The sequence below is a fragment of the Enhydra lutris genome, unplaced genomic scaffold (genome assembly GCF_002288905.1).
Source record: "Enhydra lutris kenyoni isolate GAN:26980312 unplaced genomic scaffold, ASM228890v2 scaffoldscaffold30, whole genome shotgun sequence".
NCBI classification, from domain to species: Eukaryota; Metazoa; Chordata; class Mammalia; order Carnivora; family Mustelidae; genus Enhydra; species Enhydra lutris.
This window is the reverse complement of record NW_019154114.1, coordinates 5,078,766-5,095,078: the sequence shown is the minus strand read 5'-3', so window position 1 is coordinate 5,095,078 and position 16,313 is coordinate 5,078,766. Positions and strand designations below refer to the sequence as shown.

Sequence of the window (16,313 nt, the reverse complement as noted above, 5' to 3'; positions counted from 1 at the left end):
AAGAAGTTTTTGCAAGAATAAGTTTTTAAGAGTAAAGTTCACGGGACGCCTGGGTGGCTCAGTTGGTTAAGCGGCTGCCTTCGGCTCAGGTCATGATCCCAGCGTCCTGGGGTCGAGTCCCACATCGGGCTCCTTGCTCAGTGGGGAGCTTGCTTCTCCCTCTGCCTCTGCCTACCACTCTGTCTGCCTGTGCTCATGCTCTCTCTCTCTCTCTCTCTCTAATAAATAAATAAAATCTTAAAAAAAAAAAAAAAAAAGAGTAAAGTTCACTATGATTTTTTTATTATCATATGCTCTGGTGACTAATACAGTGCCTAAAACAGAGAGGGCCTCTATAAAGATTTGTTCTCTATGTAACCATCAGCATGATTACTGCAAATACTATTTATGTGTCACAACCAAGACCTGGAAAGTTACACCATTTGAACTACTGCAGAAAGCGGTACGGAAGCTTTATTAGAGTGCATCTATACAACCAGAAACTCTGGCAACAACTTTATACTCCCCATGGCCCATAGTATGCTATAGTCACTACTGGCCAAATGAAAATCTAATGGGAGATTTTTTTCATCTGACTGGAAATGGTTAAGATGAACACACTACCTTCCTGCAGTGCTAAGGACACAAGGGGACTTCACACATATTCACAAACACCTGCCCTTACTGTAGTGCTGGTGATTTCTGGTAGCTACTGAAAAACAGATTTAAAACCTATATTCAATCTTCTGATTTTCTTATAATAATAACTACAAAATAACAACTAATACCACATCTAAATTTAAAAGTCAACACAAACTTGACAGAATGGCATATGTTGGGATTTTTATTGATTATAAGCACTCTACCTTAAACTTTGCCATATAGGTTTCATCGAACAATTTTTTATTCATTATGAAAGCAAGTTCTATAGTAAACCATCACAACTTCCCATACCTGGTGTGTAAGTAAAACGTTGAGACTGGCTTTTTTTCCTCTTGCCATTGCAAAGATAAAAGTGCACCTGCACTGCAGCTGTAACTGCTGGGTTGTGATATGGAGGAACTTCAAGGACAATGTGAGCCTAAGGAGCATGGAAAGCAAGATTGTGTTACACTCAGAACTAAAAATGAAATGCACCTGCTAAACTCACCATGACTCTTGAGCCTTAACTACACAGTCTCTTCCATCATAGATAATTATGCACATCAACTGGTCATGTAAGTCATCTGGAGATTTACTCTATGAAACTCTAGTCTCAACAGAGATAAATTCTTTAAAGTAAACCACTAAAGGAGAAATTACCTTTTAGTCATCCAATTGGGTTCTAGTTGTAGCAGAAATAAAAACAGTCTTATATACTACGTAGTGAGATACTCTGCACACTGAACATTACATGTTGCTATTGATCTTAAGTGGAAGTCTACTCTGATTTTCAGTCAGGTTTAATATTTCTTGAGCTGTGTTATAGTTTAGATTTCTTAAATTTCACATTCAAAATGTTCTAAACTGGCAATATACAAAATCCGTTCCTACATAAAAAATAATTTTACACAAGCAGAGTGAAAACTGTTGGCCCAAACCAATTGCAATCCTTAACCTAATTTCTCCAGGTCTCTGGAGAGCACTGTGCAGTGTTATCCTCTACCCCCAGAAGATTCTGTCACCAGTCCAACCAGGATGAAGGGACCACAGCGTTCAGTGGTGAATCCTGGAAGGCTTAATGTTGAAAAGATGCAAATATAATCCTAAATACACAAACCCATGAGGGTTTGTTCTCCCCCCCTACTTTTTGCCTGTTATATGTGTTCTTTACTGAATTTATTTGATTTCTTCACTGCATTCAGAGAAAAAATTTAGTGATAACATCAGTAAGAACCTTCTAATAAAAGGGAAAGACACCAATTGTTTATCTATCCTAAATTTAATTTTAGTGTCAGGAAAGTACCTATCTCATGTCCAAACTTCTAAAAATTCGAATTTACTTTTCTTTCATACAACAGATAAAAGAGTCTTCATCTCTAACATAAAGTGGCATTATCCAATTTTCTCATCATGCTTCTTAAGTATTTAAAAAGGAATAAAGTGAATTTCTTACCCCTTGACATTTTTCCCTGATTATTTTCCCTTCTACCTCCCACTGAGGTCGTCCATCTATTGAAAAAAACAATTTACAGTTAAAAGTAATTCAAGTCAGAAAGTATATAAACAATATTTAATGTATCTAGTATCACAAGCTTATTGGCAAAGGGAATCTTTTTCTGACTTCCATTATGAAAATAAAATATGTACCCATGACAAAAAAATGAGAAGAAAGATCTTGGGCTACCTGAGATAGCAGGCCCCCCAGTTTATTCTGTCGAGTGATGTTTGAAAATCATCTGAGAGCACCTCCTCCAAGTGGTAGCCAATTTCTGCTTATATACCTTAGGTAATGGGAAACTCACTCCCTCACGAAGTAACCCATTTAATCTCTAGATAGTCACTGCTGCTGGATAAGCTCTTCATGACAGATGAAATCTGCCTCCTTATAATATCCCATCAGTGGCTTAAGAACTACCCCTTGCAGCCCACCAATCCAAAAAATCTTGAGTGGTCCTCTGCTCGAGTAGCTTTCCAGATATTTAAAAACAGCTATGTTTGCAGGTGTCTCCTCTTCTGTTGGCTAGCCTCCCCAGTTCGGCATCTACCTCTTACACAGATTTACACAGATTTTATTAGCCTTCCTGCCCACTCTTCTTCGAACATTTCTCCAAAAAGACCATCTCCCTCCAAATGTACCAAGCCCAGAACTGAACAGCCCAGGTGGGAAATGACCCAGCATGGTAGAGAGTGACTAAGACTCTTGCCACCTTATGAGATGACACTGCGTCTGTTAAGTTCAAACTCCTACACTGCACTTACGTATTTTTTCTCCCAGCACTTATTAATTTATCCCTACTAGACTTGGATTTCTTGGCTTGCCAAGATCTTTTTAGACACTGATGGTCTTTGAATGTACTTGCTAGGCTTTCCATGTTTGTGTCACCCAAAGATCCGGCCAGCACATTTTCTGTCTCTTCCTCTCAAGTGAATTGTTCACCTGGGGGAGAACCCCAACTGCTACTAAAGCTCTCACTCCAGTCTGATGTGCAGTATTCTAAAGCATTCTTTCTTTTTTTTTTTTAAGATTTTATTTATTCATTTGACACAGAGAGAGAGAGATCACAAGTAGGCAGAGCAGCAGGCAGAGAGAGGCAGGGAAGCAGGTTCCCCACTGAGCAGAGAGCCCAACTCGGGTATCCATCTCAGGACCTGAGATCATGACCTGAGCCGAAGGAGTTGCGCAACAACTGAGCCACCCAGGCGCCCCCAAAGCCTTCTTTCTTAAGTGATGGGCATTTGCCCATTGACTAACTCTCACAAGTTATCTTCACAGTTAGCATGACTTCATCTAGTCTGTAAGGATATCTGAAAAGGCTCAATCAAACACCTTCTTAATTGTGACTATTATTTTCCAGTCTGGTAACTAGATAATGGCTACCCTTTGTGCACAAGAGATACTACAGACAAATGCTATGCCTACACAAAAATACAGCTCAGTTCAACAATCATTTCCTGGGTCCTGATGTGCCATGCACTTTGGGTTACTGGGTTAATGATGAAAGGATACTCTTACCCTCAGTCTGCAGATGAAAGGCAAATACAAACAGTTCATTATAATAAAGTGTGGCGGTTACAGTAATAAAGGTGTACTCTGAATGTGCCAAGAGAATTCAGGATTCTTACCCTAGTCTTGGTGAAGGGGTGAGTAAAGGAAGGTTTTCTGAGCTCTTGAACTGAGGCTTAAAAATAAGGTAGAATTCAAGTGACAGGGCGGGGCCGGGGGGTGGTCTAGGCAGAAGAGCGGGCACAAGCAAAGCCAAGATGGCAAGAAACTACACAATACAAGGAACCATAAGCAGCTGTGTTGGTGGAATATAAAGTATGACTCAGGGAGGAGTAAGAAATAAGGCTGGAAAGAAAGGCAGTGACCTAAATGCCATATCAAGGAGCCTAAAATATGAAGGGATTACTGATGGTGCTTTCAGAATGGGAGTTACATATTCACAGCCACATCTTATCTGAAACCAGTAATTGCTATCATTTAACATGATTCAATTTAAACTAAAAGCACTAAAAAATAAAGGAATTCTACAATGAAACTGCCGTACATATATACACATTTATTATATTGAGGCACAAATGAATTTTTATAACAGAAAGGGGCAGCTCTGAGATACTATCTCTTCCTTACACCACTTCTTTTGCTTAAAATATTAATGCTGCAGAAGGACTTTTCTTGACCACCTGATATAAATCAATATTCAGTTACTATCACTTTACCCTCTTAATTCATAGTACCTTTATCTACAATTATCTTGTTCACTTACATCTTTACGTTTATTGTCTGCTTCCCCACTAGAATGTAGGCCATCAAAGCAAGCAACTGTAAGATTTTATTCACCATTATATTCCCAATGCCTAGACTAGTGTCTGTCATGTAACAGATGCTTCATAAATAACTGATGAATTAATAAACTGTGATACAGAACTGATACTTCTTTAAGACAGGCAGGTATGGGTCAGGATCAAAGGAGTTGGAAGGAAGTGAATTTTATTTATTTATTTTTTAAAAGATTTTATTTATTTATTTGACAGAGAGACAGTGAGAGAGGGAACACAAGCAGGGGAAGTGGGATAGGGAGAAGCAGGCTTCCTCCCAAGCAGGGAGCCTGATGTGGGGCTCGATCCTAGGACCATGGGACCATGACCCGAGCTGAAGGCAGATGTTTAATGAGTGAGCCATGCAGGGGCCCTGGGAAGTGAATTTTAAAGGAGAAAAACACATGGAAAAATATGGTTTCCCACCTAAGAACAGGAAGATGTAACATTTTTTTTTTTTTTAAAGATTTTATTTATTTATTTGACAGATAGAGATCACAGGTAGGCAGCGAGGCAGGCAGAGAGAGAGAGGAGGAAGCAGGCTCCCCGCCGAGCAGAGAGCCCGACGCGGGGCTCGATCCCAGGACGCTGGGATCATGACCTGAGCCGAAGGCAGAGGCTTTAACCCACTGAGCCACCCAGGTGCCCCATGAACAGGAAGATGTAACATTTTTAATCAAGTTGGGGGACCCAGTGAAACAAACTGGTCTGTTACGTCTGATGTGATTTTTTTTATTTTAAGTATCAGTGGGCCATCGATGCAGGATTTGGTGGGTAAAAAGTACATAAGAGAAGTTTAAAACAAATAATGTGGTTATAGATGGAGATAAGATGACTGATGAAATTTCCTAGAATGAAGGAACATAATGAAAAGAAAGCTGAACCAGAAAACCTTGGGAAACATCTATATTTAAGGTCCAGAAAAACTGATTAAAAAAAGATGAGTGGGGACAGTTAAAAATGTGCCAGGAACCAGGTAAATACAATCACACAAAAGCCAAGGAAGAAAAGACTGTCAAGGAGAAGTGTGGGTAGCTGACTGTCAAAAGTTTAGGTTATGTTTCAATATAGAATATGAAAGAGTAAGTAGCAGGTAAGGAAATAAAAGTGGTAACATTACCTTTTTGAGAGGCTGGATGATAAATGAAAGAAATAAGATGATGGCTTATGAGGATGTAAGAGTCAACAGAATGGGAATGGTTTAGTATGAAAAGATTTAAACTTACTTAAACCCTAAGGAAAAGTATTCAGGGAAAAAATAGGTGTTGAAATTATAAGGGGCAACGAAGGTAATGTATAGCCTTAAATACTTAAGTTTTAAAAAGAGGAAAGGATGAAAAATAAATGAGATTACCATTTAAATTAAGAAAAACAAACATATTAAGCCCCAAAAAAGTGAAAAGAAAAAAAAACACAGAAACTAGGGAAAGAGAAAACAAATACCAACTGAAAGGATCAATAAAGTCAAAGTACTCTGGAAACCCTGGCTAAAAAACCAGAGATGGCACAAATAAATAATAGCAGAATACATTTTTTAAAAGGGATATAATTCCAGATGCAGAAATACAATATTATAACCAAATTAATGTCAAACAAATTTGAAAACTGAGTGAAATAAATAAAATCTTTGTGTGAAATAATAGCGAAAATATGTATTGGTCTCTGCCTCTGGTTCCTGGGATAAAACTCCTGAAGTTCTTTAAAACATTCTTTTAAAGATTCTATTTGTTAGAGAGAGAGAGAGAGAGAGACAGCGCTCACACTCCAAAGCAGAGGGTGTGACAGGCAGAGGGGGAAGCGGGCTCCCTGCTGAGCAAGAAGCCTGACATGGGACTAGATCCCAGAACCCTGAGATCATGACCTAAGCCGAAGGCAGATGTTTAACCAACTAAGCCACGCAGGCATCCCAATTCTCCTAAAATTCTTATGATTTTCTAATTGATACGAACAGCACAAGGAATACCTTTTGTTCTTGTATTTGGTCTTTTTTTTTTTTTAATTTTTAATTATTTATTTGAGAAAGATCATGCACAGAATCCCTGCTGAGCAAGAAGCCCGATGTGGGACTGGATCCTAGGACTCTGGGATCATGACCTAAGCCAAAGGCAGATGCTTGACCAACTGAGCCACCCAGGCGCCCTGTATTTGGTCTTTGACTCCAGTTCCTGACACAGAGGTCTTAAATCCCTTGGAACTTCCTGAGTGACAGAACTATCTCTTGTTCTTTTTTTTAAAAGATTTTATTTATTTATTTGGCAGACAAAGATCACAAGTAGGCAGAGAGGCAGGCAGAGAGAGGAGGAAGCAGGCTCCCTGCAGAGCAGAGAGCCCGATGTGGGGCTCGATCCCAGGACCCTGGGATCATGACCTGAGCCGAAAGCAGAGGCTTTAACCCACTGAGCCACCCAGGCACCCACTACCTCTTGTTCTAAGGAGGTGACTTCTGGTGGGCGCCTGGATGGTGGCTGGTCACCAAAAGACCAAGCCATGATTAGAACCTTGGAACATTCAGTCCCACCTCCATTCTCCAGAGAGGGGAGAGGGGCTGGAAATGGAATAATCAGTCAAGCCTGTGTGGTGAAGCCTTCATAAAAATATTAAATTACTCCAGAGACTGGGGGAACTTCTGGGTTGTCAAACACATGGGGGTAGCTGGGATAGTGGCATGTCCATAAGAAAGAGAAGCTCTGCATCCATTCCCATATACCTTACTCCACAGATCTCTTCCACCTGGTTGTTCACCTCTATCCTCTATGATATTCTCTATTACATAGTAAACTGGTAAATATAAGTATGTATTGCTCTGAGTTCTGCTTTACCAAATGATCAAATCCAAGATGGTGGTAATGGGAACCTGCGATTTGTAGCCAAGTCAGAAAGATGTTGTGGGCAACTGGGTACCTACTACTTTCGACTGGCATTTGAAGTAGGGGGCAGTCTTATGGTACTGAGCCCTTAAGCTGTGGTCTGAGCTAACTCCAGATACTGTCAGAATTGAATTTAATTAAGAATATCCAGTTCAGGGCACCTGGGTGGCTCAGCTGTTAAGTGTCTGCCTTCAGCTCAGATCATGATCCAGGAGTCCTGGGATGGAGCCCCGCATTGGGCTCCCTACTTGGCAGGGAGCCTGTTTCTCCCTCTCACACTCCCCCTCTCTTGTGTGTCTCTCTGTGTCAAATAAATAAATAAACAAAGTCTTTAAAAAAAAAAAAAAAGAACATCCAGTTCATTTCAAAGAATTGGTTGATATATGGGAAACCCACACATCTGGAGTCAGAAGTATTGTGAATGTAGTAACAATGTGAGAGTAAAGGAGAAACAGACTGAAGGTTTGCCTTTTTTTTTTTTAACCTGGAAAAGTATAAATCACAAAAAATAACTCAAGAAGAAATAAACTTAAATGGTCCCTATACCCATGAATAGAATTATAGCAGAAACCAATAGTCCCACAAAGCCCCCAGCCCTGAAGGTTTCAGAAATGAGCTCAGTTACATGTTCAAAGGAAGGTAAAATTGTATGACATACACTTAAGGAGTGGGAAAAAGTGAGGCACTTCACCAACTCACTTTGATATCCAGAATGCATAAACAATCTCATAAGGCAGTAAGAAAATGAAAACTGTATCAATGGAAAAAAAATGAGCAAAAAACACCAACAGATATTACACAAAAAAGGATACATAAATGACCCATAACACCCTCAATAAATGTCAGGGAAATTCAAAATCAAAGTTCAAGATATCATTTTACACCTACCAGATAAACAAAGTATAAGAATTATGATATTCTTGGGGCGTCTGGGTGGCTCAGGGGGTTAAAGCCTCTGCCTTCGGCTCGGGTCATGATCCCAGGGTCCTAGGATGGAGCCCCACATTGGGCTCTCTCTGCTCAGCAGGGAGCCTGCTTCCTTTCCTCTTTCTTTGCCTGCCTCTCTGCCTACTTGTGATCTCTGTCTGTCAAATAAATAAATAAATCTTTAAAAAAAAAAAAAGAATTATGACATTCTTATTTATGTCCACCAGGTGATAAGAACTAAAATGTTCATAGCAGCACTGCTGGTTATTGTTTGGTAATGTCAAAAACTGGATACAGCCCAAATATCCAGTGAGGAAACATAATAAACTGTGGCAATTCATACAGTAAAACTAGAAAGAAGTGAAAATGAAAGATCTTCTATTACATGGACCAATCTTAAAACATTAATGTTGACCTCTGAAAAAAGCAATTTTCAGAAGAATACATGCAATGTTATACATAGTCTAAAACCAGAGAAAATACATAAAACTATAAAGAAAAACATGGATTGATTTAGGAGTAGAATCCATTTGGGAAGGGGTTTCAAGAGGCCTTCAGAGATAAATGTCTTACTTCTTTAAACTTGGTAGGAGGTATGAGTATCTGTTATATTCTTCTTATAAAAAGGTATTTCACGACTTTAAAAATGCTTTAAAAAATCAGAAGGAGGGGCGCCTGGGTGGCTCAGTGGGTTAAAGCCTCTGCCTTCGGCTCAGGTCATGATCCCAGTGTCCTGGGATTGAGCCCCGCATCGGGCTCTCTGTTCAGTGGGGAGCCTGCTTCCTCCTCTCTCTCTCTGCCTGCCTCTCTGACTACTTGTGATCTCTGTCGGTCAAATAAATAGATAAAATCTTAAAAAAAAAAAAAATCAGAAGGAATAATTGATGGAAACTGTTTTGTTTTTTCGTGCACCTCCACCACCCCGCAGGTTCCTGGGACACTGTGTGAGATGGGGGAGGTACTGGTTTTTTGTTTCTTTGTAGAGGTAGTCCCTATCCTCCAGGAGCTTAATGGAAAACTGTTTTAAATATGCTCAAGAAGGGCTAAATCAAACATCCCGATAGTCACAGGATCCTTCTACATTTCTGAAAATGACATAATTTATATATTCCTATATAAAATGCATAAAATTCACCCTTTTAAAGTATAACATTGAGAGGTTTTTAGTATGTTCGCAGGGCTCTACAACCACCATCACTACCTAATTCCAGAAACCCCATGCCCATTAACAGTCATTCCCCTCCCTCCAGTGGCAACCACTAATCTACTTTCTGTCTTTATGGATTGCTGACTTGGGACATTGTGTGCTGACTCCTTTCACTTAGCATGTTTTTAAGGTTCATTCGTGGTGTGTTATGAATCAGTACTTTATTCTTTTTTATGGCTGATTAATATCCCATTATATGGATAGGCCCCAGTTTGTTTATCCACATAACCGTTACGATCATTTGGGTTGTTCCCATTTTGGCTATTATGAATAATGTGGCTGAAATTTTCGTTTCTGTGCAACATACTGTCAATTCTCTTGAGTAGTATATTTATACAAAGGAGTAGAAATACTGCTTTTGAAACATCCTTAATAAGAATTCAACATTTATGTGAAAATTTAAGAAATGTATGGCTTACAAAAAAAAAGTCTGTGTAAATGATGTCTGTAGCTTTAGGAAAACTATTTGGTGATTAATGTTAGTGAAACATCTGAATAATTTATTTTATCCCTTCTACCCCTTATTTTGAGGTCAATCAACTAAATCTTACTTACCTTGTCCTTTTTCAAGAAAAATGATTTTGGATTCTGGAAGAAAATTAGATCCAGTCACAATCATTTCATGACCTCCATTTACAGAACAACTGTTGATACTGTACTTCTCAATATGAGGAAGTTCTTGAGCAGACCGCTGAGCTGTTTGTTTTTTTTTTTTTACGAGTTAAGAAGAAACAAAATATTAGTTTAAAATATTCCATACGTAAATGATAAATTCAAGCTATACAATAAAAATAAAGAGAAGCAAACTCTGGGCTTTTAAAGTCTGAGACAATGGTAGCAATATCCACTATTATTTAGAAAAGAAAATAGATTTATTAGATTTGTGTTCTTTCTAAAGAATTTTCTTACAACTATAAAGAAACCAACCAAAGAAAAATTAGTCAATGTCTACAACTTCATATTGACTTCAAAACATTAATTTCATCCACTTTTCTCCTTTTAGCTTGTCTTCAATACATTTTTTCCATACAACTATTAAAACTGATAAATCTTAGTATATGTGCTGGCGAAGCGAGCACTAAAACTGATAAATCTAATGTAACTATATAAAGCAAATCAATGCAAACGTATGTAATTATATTGCATACAATTAAAAGAAGACAAGTTTCTAAAGGAAAAAAATTAGCTCTTTCCGCAAGAAAATATACAGGTCATCACTGTGACAACAGGATTCCATTCTGGGCAATTTTCTAAATAACTGAAGCATACATGAAGTACACACTGAATTTTAAAAAGTGGAAGTAAATGTTTCTACAGTGCACTGCATTCTTTCTTGCCAGGGTATGTGAAACATAGTTTTTCTTAATGCCAGTCTTTAAGAAAAGTCTTTAAGGAAAGACTGGCCTTTTCTTAAGGCCAGTCTTTAAATTACCAACTTTTATAAACAGTGACCTTGGTCACCTTTCTCTGATATTGACTGATTTCAAATTGTTATATTTTGTGAGATTCTATTTGAGTTTTCTTTTCTTTCTTTGTTTTTTTAACTGTCTGAGCTTTAAGCTACAGATTATACTTCTTCTGACTGCTTAGGTTCTGTAAGGTTTCTTCTTGCCAAATGCCTAATTAGGTTTCTCTGGATTAAAACAAATAAAAAGGATGAATTATGTGCTCTTCTTCACAGCTGGAAAACTGGTCTACTTTTAGTTCTATTTCGTGGGTGGAAAATTGGTGGCTTTGAGGGTCAGCTATGTTTTGTTTGGCTAGAACATTTTAAAGAAATTTAAACTTGAATACCTTTAGGAAGCACACATAGCCAGTTCACTATGGCTCTTGGCTCTCCCAAGTATTTAATACCAAGCCACAAAATGTATGTGAATTGGGATCACTGCCCCACTCAAAGAGAATGTTAAAACAGACCCTTTGCATAGGAGATGGGTCTGGGATTTAGGATCAACTACAACTTGGAAAGTACTGAGCACTAACTTAGACCTCAGAAAATACTTATGTTCCAAATGGCTCAAAGAGAAGGGAAATGAAAACAAGCACTGGCTGGCCTAAGATGCAGACTATTTCAAGTTTTAGATATTTATGGTGGAAACTAGCCACCGCAGGTACATTCAAAGAAACAGCAAAATTGTGTTCAACAAATGGCAAAGGCATAATAAGCGAGTACATTCAACTAAAAGATATATGTATCTCTTTCATATATATATGAAAAAAAAGAAAATTTTAAAAAATGGTTAATAGTGACTACTTCAGGGCAGTGGTATTACAAAAGATTTCCATACTACTCTTTGCACCATTCTGCATTTCTATATTTGCAACAATAATCACATATTAATTTAATAAACTTAAAGAAAAAATAGAAAATCATTTTATAATAACTTCATCTCAAAAATTCGAATTACTCTATCAACTTAAATAATTGAACTTTGCTAAAATATAGAGGCACATGCGCTTATATTGGCACAGACTAGTCTGGGATGACAATAAGAACAATGGCAATGACAGCTGCTTCTAAGAAGCGGAAAGAGTTGACCTGGAAATTTGTTTTCACTCTGTATTTTTTTAATTCTGTAGCATATACCTGTATTGTCTATTAAAATTAATACAAAACTACTTCTACAGTGAATCTATTACCATGGATTTGCTCAGTGATTCCCAAAGCCAACTGGGAAATAACAAAGTAGTAGTGCAATTCAACAAACAGCAAAAAGGAGCACAGAAAGGTAATAGGTTTGATAGGTAATGGGCAGTAGGTTTGATCCCAAATCAGGAATGCATGTGTTTGACAGAAATAAAATGGTAAAACTGAAAGAGCACTAGGAAAACCTGTGTTCTAGGCACAGCTCTCACCAGCAAGCAAATAAGCTTGAAGGAGTACTTCAGATACTTGTGCCTGTTTCCTCCTACACAAAATTAAGACATGGAATTAGAACACTTCTAAGTCTATGCCATAAACATCTAAATAGCAGTCTCAAAACTCCAGTCCTACCAGCTAACCTGCCAGAGGTTCACAGTTCTCCAGAGCTTGAGTAGGCACCAAGTTCCAGGGCCTATTCTCATTTCTTGCCTTTGTAAACTGGGGGGTGGGGGGGAAGAATTCATTTTCTCAATCGGATGTAGATAGATTAATGATAAAGCAAAAGAACCAAAAAATAAACTCCTAAAAGTCTTTATTTAGCTGAGACATCAGCTTGCAGAGATAGGCATCTTCCAACAAGAAGGCTCACATTTTTTTTTTTAAAAGAAGGCTCACATTTTAATTAAACAAGGGTGACCAAGGGATACTTAGTATCAGAACCATAGCTTCAACTGGTTCTCGATGTCATCAAGCCCATCTTCTTTTCTTATAGATAAGAAAACTGTGGTCAAGAGAATTTGTTTATAGGCACAATTATAGGCACAGTTACCTATGGTCAAATTATCATGAGAACCCATTTCCTAACTCCAAAATCAGCACTCCTCCCACCTAAACAAGCAGCTTGTTTCCATACAAAAAAATCACATTAGATATCTAATCTCTGTGCCTCAATTTATACTTTTTTATAATATTACATTATAAACAAAACAGAAAATGGCTTATTATAAACAAAATCTGAAAACATCACAAGCTCACTTACAGCACTCAACAGGTATGGAAGCTGTCTGCAGAGAAAGGACTTTTCCATTGGGCTGTGGGATGTGCACACGGAACACGAGTCGTACTCTAGTATTTTTTCTGCCAATATCAGTTTCTCCTTTTCGAAGTTCTATATCTGAATTGCGGAGTTTCAAAATACCTGCACAGTCAATACTAGGGAGAAAAATAGACAAATTTTACTTGCTTACTGATATTTAGTGGTCCTCAACAACTTAGCTCAACCTAACAGGGAAGAACTATCACTACCTAAAATCAGGTCAAAAAAGAAAAATGCATGGAGTGCCGCAGTGGCTCAGTTGGTTAAGTGTCTGACTCTTCATCTCAGCTCAGGGTCATGAGCTCAAGCCCACCTTGACATGGAGTCCACTTAAAAAAAAAAAAAAGTATGACTGCTATTTTCTCCTATGTCAATTTTGAGATTAAAAATATTATCAATGACAAACATATAATGGTAAGCATGGTAGATTATCTAAAAAGATGGCTGTTAATAATTCTTGCCCATTCTTGTACCTGCATGCCACTTCTCCCATCAAGAGGTGGAATACCTAGGTACTCCCTTTGAAAGCTGGTCTTATGATTTGCTTCGACAAACAGAATGTAACCAATTAATACAGTGGAAGTTATGAGGGTTAAGTCCTGGGCCCACCATTTAAGCCTCATAACTTCCACTTTTCCTCTCTTAGAGCCCTGAGCCACCATGAAGTCCAGTTGGCAAACTGGAAAGAAAGGCCAAGACAATCTTCAACTATTCCAGCCACATCCAACCATCTTGGATGTTCGAAACACAGATGAGCTTCCAGCTGAATTCAGGGGCATAAGTGATCCCAGCTGCCACCACATGAATGGACCAGCTGAGTCCAGCCAACCTTAAGAATCATGAAAATAATGAACAGTTATTACTTTGAGCCATGAAATTATTAGAGTGGTTTGTTTTACTAAACTAGGTAAGTGAAATACAAAGTAAAAAGATGGTTAAATTCTATAAAAGTAACCAGGCGAGAAAAGATTCACTTGTAGGACTACAAATCAGTCATTAATAGCATATTTAGACTTTTCTAGTGCTATGTTAATTAGTAAAAACAATCCATCAGATTAAGATTCTAAGATTCATTTCTAAAGTATGCACATATAAAATTAACGTTTTGGTATTTAAGGTCTAACATTTCATTATCTTCAAAATTTATTACTTGTACGGCTGCTTAACTCACAATCACCATAGGAAACAATAGTGCCTACAAGATATGTTTGTATTCACATTTTTTTTTTTGTTTTATTTATTTGCATGACAGAGACACTTGGCAAGAGAGGGAACACAAGCAGGGGGAGTGGGAGAGGGAGAAGCAGGCTTCCCACTGAGCAGGAAGCCAGATGCAGGGCTCGATCTCAGGACCCTGGGATCATGACCCAAGCCAAATGGAAATGCTTAACAACTGAGCCACCCAAGCGTCCCTGCTCCTTACTTTTTTTTTACTAGGACCTTTTCCCATGTTGGTACCTACATGTAACTATATCAGAATTGATTTCATCAGTGCTTTAACGGGGTTTCCAGTATTTTGCTGTTATAAATAAAGCTGTAGCATAAACACACTAAGTTTTTATGGTTCTTCTCTCAGCAGATGCTTACGACTGAGCCACCCAGGTGCCCCTTATTCACATATTTAAAGAAGAAAGCAAACAGGTAACTTAAATAATCAACATTCTAGTTAAAGTTTACTCTCTCTTGTGGTAATGCTTGTCATCGTCCTTTTGCTTTATCTACCAACAGTCCCAACTCTGGTGCTCATTGCCCTGAGCCTGCAGCAGTTGCTGTGAGGACAAGAAGTATTAAAGAACTAGGTTCTCAAAATAAGAAGGAATAAAGCACGAGAAAGAATCTCAAAAGGATGAATATTTTCATGAACAGAAAGACACAGAAGAAATTCCAAAAAAAGGAAACACTTTTGAAAATAAGTATTTGCCATTTAAGGATAATGAATTATATTTAACTAATATTGAACACCTGCACTTTAGCTCAACCAGTATTGATCAAATTGTATGAGGTAGTTAATATTCATCTTTTTTTGTTTTGTTAAAGATTTTATTTATTTATGACAAATAGAGATAGTGAGAGGGAACACAAGCACAGGGGAGCTGGAAAGGGAGAAGCCCCAGTGTGGGGCTTGATCCCAGAACGTTAGGATCATGACCTGAGCCAAAGGCATATGCTTAACAACTGAGCCACTCAGGCACCCTGTGATTATTCATCTTAACATGCCAATGTAAGTCATTAAGAGGAGAGAAATACCAGAGATTATCCATTTTACTGAGTTTTGAGGAAAGGTATTTTATATAAATATATGTATGTACTGTTTTATTTTAAACTCTACCCCCATCATAGGGCTCAAACTCACAACACTGAAATCAAGAGTCACATGCTCTACTGACCTGAGACACTTAGATGAACCAAGGGAAGGTATTTTAGCAGAGAGCTGTTTCTAAGAGAAGATATAGAATGAGCATCAGAAATGACAATCTTAAAACTCTGGCTACACGGGGCACCTGGTGGTTCAGTCGGATAAGCATCTGCCTTCAGCTCAAGTCATGATCCCAGGGTCGTGGGATGGACCCCCACGTCGGGCTCTCTGCTCAGTGCGGAGACAGCTTTTCTCTCTACTGATTCCCCTACCTGTGCTTGCTCTCTCTTTCAAATAAATAAATAAAATCTTAAAAAAAAAAAAAAAAAAAGAACAACAACCCCACAATATACCTCTGGCTACAAAATGCAGGAAAAGACTGGACCAACAAGAAAACCACACAGAGGAATAAAAATAACTATTAATTTTGTTTACAAGTATGACTATATTTTATTTTTTATCTTTTTTTCTTAAAGATTTTATTTATTTATTTGACAGAGAGAAAGAGATCACAAGTAGGCAGAGAGGCAGGCAGAGAAAGAGGGGGAAGCAGGCTCCCTGCTGAGCAGAGAGCCCGATGCGGGGCTCAATCTCAGGACCCTGAGACCATGACCTGATCCCAAGACAGGCTTAACCCACTGAACCACCCAGGCGCCCTTAAGATTTTTTTTAAGATTTTATTTACCCACTTGACACAGAGAGAGAAAGTACAAGCAGGGCGAGCTGCAGTGAGAGGGAGAAGCAGGCTTCTTGCTGAGCAGAGAGTCCAACGGGGGGGGGGGGGGGGTCCAACGTGGACCCTGGGACCACGACCCTTTTGGAAGGCAGACACTTAA

The 16,313-nt window shown here is 38.4% G+C and overlaps 1 protein-coding gene across 3 annotated transcripts in view; it reads right to left on the bottom strand.

Annotated features, from left to right (window-relative positions):
- LOC111152752 (nuclear factor of activated T-cells 3) overlaps positions 1 to 16,313 on the bottom strand; it is a 133,136-nt gene that overhangs the window by 44,832 nt on the left and 71,991 nt on the right. For all 3 annotated transcript variants that reach the window (XM_022511351.1, XM_022511353.1, XM_022511352.1), the window contains exons 5-8: positions 13,065 to 13,237; positions 9,997 to 10,137; positions 2,075 to 2,130; positions 934 to 1,060 (exon numbers count right to left, since the gene is read on the bottom strand). In XM_022511351.1, coding sequence (XP_022367059.1) covers positions 934 to 1,060; positions 2,075 to 2,130; positions 9,997 to 10,137; positions 13,065 to 13,237 — 497 coding nt within the window. The remainder of the gene's footprint in view (positions 1 to 933; positions 1,061 to 2,074; positions 2,131 to 9,996; positions 10,138 to 13,064; positions 13,238 to 16,313) is intronic.